Source organism: Vombatus ursinus, unplaced genomic scaffold (assembly GCF_900497805.2).
Source record: "Vombatus ursinus unplaced genomic scaffold, bare-nosed wombat genome assembly UNPS02014870.1, whole genome shotgun sequence".
Taxonomy (NCBI): domain Eukaryota; kingdom Metazoa; phylum Chordata; class Mammalia; order Diprotodontia; family Vombatidae; genus Vombatus; species Vombatus ursinus.
The window spans coordinates 47,878-52,147 of record NW_020954648.1 but is presented as its reverse complement, the minus strand read 5'-3'; the positions used below and the strand labels follow the sequence as shown (position 1 = coordinate 52,147).

Below are 4,270 nucleotides of genomic sequence, written 5' to 3'. Positions count from 1 at the left end.
AGGTCTTTCTGCTGGCAGAATCCAGCATTCTTTCAACTATACTAAGAGACCAATTTCTCAGGTTTAGGACATCATCTGAGAGCATCTCTGGAGTGCCTTGTACAACAGGAGAAGGGTACTATTTTGTGTCCAAGGTATCAGTCAGTGGCACATACCCAGGGGTTGAGGCTGTCTCTCAGAAGCCCTTACCTCTGCCAGGGTGTGGTAAGCGGCGTAATTGAAGGTGTCTGTGGAGCGTGCCCTCGACCGGAAGGCAAACATCTCTTTCTCTTCCTCGTCCAGCAGCAGCTGGAAAGTTGGAGGAGGAGACAATTGTTAAGAAAGAGTCTACTCCCCAATCTCCCCACTATTCCTCTTATCTCCTTGGAAACAGATGCTAAAAGCAGGACTGGGTAATTCTGGCTCAACAAAAGAACTGAGCTGATCCACACATGGGTGAAGCAGGTAGTCATCTAGATGGTAGAATTTGATGCCCACTGGTCATCCAAATATCTCACAATCCCCTGGTCTGCCATGGTACCACCTTCCCATCCTATTGTTAGACATTTCCAGCATTGTTAGACATTTCATATGTAGGTGAAGAAACACAAGTATTTGCAGAAGGCCTTTGTTGAATGGTACATATCTGACCCCCCCAAGGAGTGGTCCCTGTACTTGGCAAGGGTTGATCAGATTAGCTTGTTAGAAAATTGGGTTTGAGAGTAGGAACATGTCAATGGATAAATGGAAGGGCATGCACGGGAGTAGGACAATAGAGTATTTGGGAGAGGGTGACTGAGGGTAATTGAAGGACAAAAGATAGCCCAAAGATAAAATTTTCTTCCTTTCCCACTTATTTGGGGTTCAGGGATTGGGAATTGGGAATTGAGAATTGAGATCTCTTCTGATAAAGAGATCAGAGTCCTAGGTCTTCGGTGCCATGCTGATTCCCCTTCCACCCTCCACAACCCATGGGCATCCATTCTTCAATTACCTGCACATCCTCAATCATGATAGAATACTTGACGCCATTGGCCTCCAGGAACACTTTGACAGACTGGAGACTGGAGAAAGGCACACGGACATCAATGGGGAGGAAGAGGCGGGAGGGACCACGCCAAAAGTCCAGCTGTAGAGGACAAAAACTGTAACTGTCACAGGGGGTCCAAGGTGTGCTGGCTAAAACATCAGGACAAAGAGAGGGATACATAGCCAGGGGGAGGTAGGAGAATGTGTGGGTTAAAATTTCCTCTATTGGGATTTAGAACACAGGCTAAGAGAAGCCAGAGGAGTGATTTATGTGGTGACCTGGGATTAGGAGATTCTACAAAACAGGGAAAGTAAACCAGAAAATGGGACGGAAAAGACCCGAAAGGGGCATAGGGTAGGTTAAAGAAAAGAGAGTGAAGTATCTGGGGACCCTTATAAGGGAGGATGTAAAAGCTCAGGAGCAGAAGAGGGAGACATTTTTTAAAAAGAGGTAGAAGGAATCATCTATCGAGGCCATCTATTGAGTCAAACATGGGTCTGAACAAAAATCCATTCCTAGTGGCCATGCAGACTGTGCAGGGAGATCCCTAGTGAGGGTGAAAGCAGCCATTCTGCTTTGGAGTAGCTCTGATGCCTAGAAAGATTTTCATTACATCAAGCTTAAATCTGCAATGCCTTTTTGTTGGCTGTCCCCCACACCTGGAATTCTCTCCTTCCTTGTGTCCCACCTTCAACAAGAAGCCTTTCCTGACATGTCCCGTCCCTGCCAATACTGGTGCCTTCCAAGAGTATTCCGAATTTATCCTGTGTTTGTATATAGTTGTTTGCCTATTGTGTCTCCCATTAGACTGTGAGCTCTTTGCCATTTTTTGTATCCCTAGCACTTAGCACAGTGCCTGACTCATAGTAGGCACTATGCCTGTTGACTTGATTTGACTCCCTGGAATTTCCATCTACTGGTCCTTAGTTCCACCTTCTGAGGCCAAGTGGAAAAATCTTATTCCATTGTCAAGTGATAGCCCTTCAACTCCAGCTCTCATGGCTCCCCTCTGGCTTCTTTCCTCCAAGAGAAACATCCCCACTTCTTCAACTGATCTTTATATGGCACTTCACTATTCTGGTTATCCTTCTTCAGGGTGCAAGAGCATTTTGCCAATGCTCTTCCTAAAACTGAACACTATATGTCAGCTATGGTCTCACCAGGTAACTGTCACCTCCCTAGACCTGGAAAGTATGCCTCTCTTAATGCACCCTAAGATTGCCTTGGCTTTTGGGGCTGCTATATCATGATCAACTCATACTAACAAGAGCAATGTGATCAACTCATACTAAACTTGTGGTCTGTGGAGACCCTTGGATCTTTTTCAGACAAACTGCTATCTAGCTAACCCTACCCCCAACTTCTATGTGTGAAGTTGTTTTCAAAATCAACTGTAATTTATATTTATTCTTATTAAATTTTGTCTTATTGGAATTGGCCCAATATTCTAATTTGCAGAAATCTTTTTGGATCCTGACTTTGTCGTACAAGGAGTTAGCTATATCTGCTAACTTGAATTGATCCTCAAATATCCATGCCTTTTTTCAGGCGTTTGATAAATGTTAACCCTCATAGAGCTGAGCATAAAGCTCTGGGAAACTCTGGTAGAGACCTACGGATGTATTGACCTTGGACAATTAATGGCTACTCTCTGGGTAAAATCTTTCAACCAGTCTTGAATCCATTTAAATTTGCTTTCATCTAGCCCACACCATCTTGTCCATAAGAAGAGCATTGGGGGAGGAGGAGGGCAGCTAGGTTGTGCAGTGGATAGAATAACCACCCTGAAATCAGGAGGATCTGAGTTCAAATCTAGCCTCAGATACTTGACACTTACTAGCTGTGTGACCCTGGGCAAGTCACTTAACCCTATTGCCTGGCCAAAAAAAGCCAAAACAAAACAAAACCAAAAAAAGAAAGAAAAGCATTGGAGAATATTCCAATGCTTTGTGGAAGGGAAGCCTGACAGTTTAACTGGATGACAAAGGGCAGAGGAAGCATAGGAATAGAGTGTTTATGTTATAGTTAGAGCAGAATGGGATCTTATATATTACAGACCAACACCCTCATTCTTGAAGAAGAAGGAACTGCAGCCCAGAGTGGTCAAGGGACTTGCTTGAAGTCACACAGCTAATGAGTGGCAGAGCCAAGACCTGTGACCTCCACGTAGGGCTCTTTTCACTGCCCTCCTCCCATGTCTCCACAGTTCACTTTTCTGAGAGGGGTCAGTCCATACTTTTCCACCCCAGGGAGTCAGCAGCAATAACTCCATAGGCACCACTCAGCCCCAAAGGCCCAGAATCTCCAAAGGGGCAGTCTATTCCTTAGGGTAGGCTGAACCCTAAGATAGAAACAAGAAGCTGATGGGGCCAGGAGTGGGAGTCTGGATGGGGCAGAGGGTTTGGCAGCAGGGATGGGGTCAGGTCCTGTATCTCCACCATACTCAACCTTGCAGGAAGAGGTGTTCTTCCAGAAAGGTGACTCCAGGACCACAGTCCTCTTACCTGCAGATGTTCCAGCTTCTCCAGCTCCCTCACCTTCTCTACCTGAGCTTCATTGGCTGCTAAGATTCGGAGCACTTGGTGCCTATACAGGGGCAGAATGGCATAGCCTGGATGAGCCCTGGATCTCTTTTCTACCTCCTAAGTTTTTCTACTGACCACCATCCTCTCATCACCCTATATGTCTGCACCAAGGGGCAGCTAGGTGGCGCAGTGGATACAGCACCGGCCCTGAAGTCAGGAGGACCTGAGTTCAAATGTGGCCTCAGACCAAACACTTGACACTTACTAGCTGTGTAACCTTGGGCAAGTCACTTAACCCCAATTGCCTTACCAAAAAAAAAAAAGAAATAAAATATATGTCTGCACCAGGGCAGAGTGAGCTTCCATTCTAACCTGGTTGTTGAGCAGTGGACCCCAAGGTTGTGTTCCTGGCACCAGGGAGGACCCCCAGTGGCCCCAAATTTCCCTTTAGGTAAACAAAGGGGAGGGCAGCTAGGTGGCACAGTGGATAGAAAGCCAGGCCGAGAGTCAGGAAAACGTATCTTCATGAGTTCAAGTGTGGCCTCAGAAACTTACTAGCTATGTGACCCTGGGCAAGTCACTTAACCCTGTTTGCCTCAGTTTATTCATTTGTGAAATGAACTGGAGAAGGAAATGACAAACTCCAGCATCTTTGCCAAGAAAACCCCAAATGGAGTCACGAAGGACACGACTGAAACAACTGAACAAAAAAGAAAGGGGAGATAAAGTGGTTCAT

At 45.9% G+C, this 4,270-nt stretch overlaps 1 protein-coding gene across 1 annotated transcript in view; it reads right to left on the bottom strand.

Annotated features, from left to right (window-relative positions):
- LOC114028136 (carboxypeptidase A1-like) overlaps nucleotides 1-4,270 on the bottom strand; it is a 15,588-nt gene that overhangs the window by 10,504 nt on the left and 814 nt on the right. Inside the window, exons 2-4 of the mRNA XM_027842345.1 lie at nucleotides 3,514-3,595; nucleotides 974-1,108; nucleotides 190-288 (exon numbers count right to left, since the gene is read on the bottom strand). Of these exons, the coding sequence (XP_027698146.1) occupies nucleotides 190-288; nucleotides 974-1,108; nucleotides 3,514-3,595 (316 nt within the window). The remainder of the gene's footprint in view (nucleotides 1-189; nucleotides 289-973; nucleotides 1,109-3,513; nucleotides 3,596-4,270) is intronic.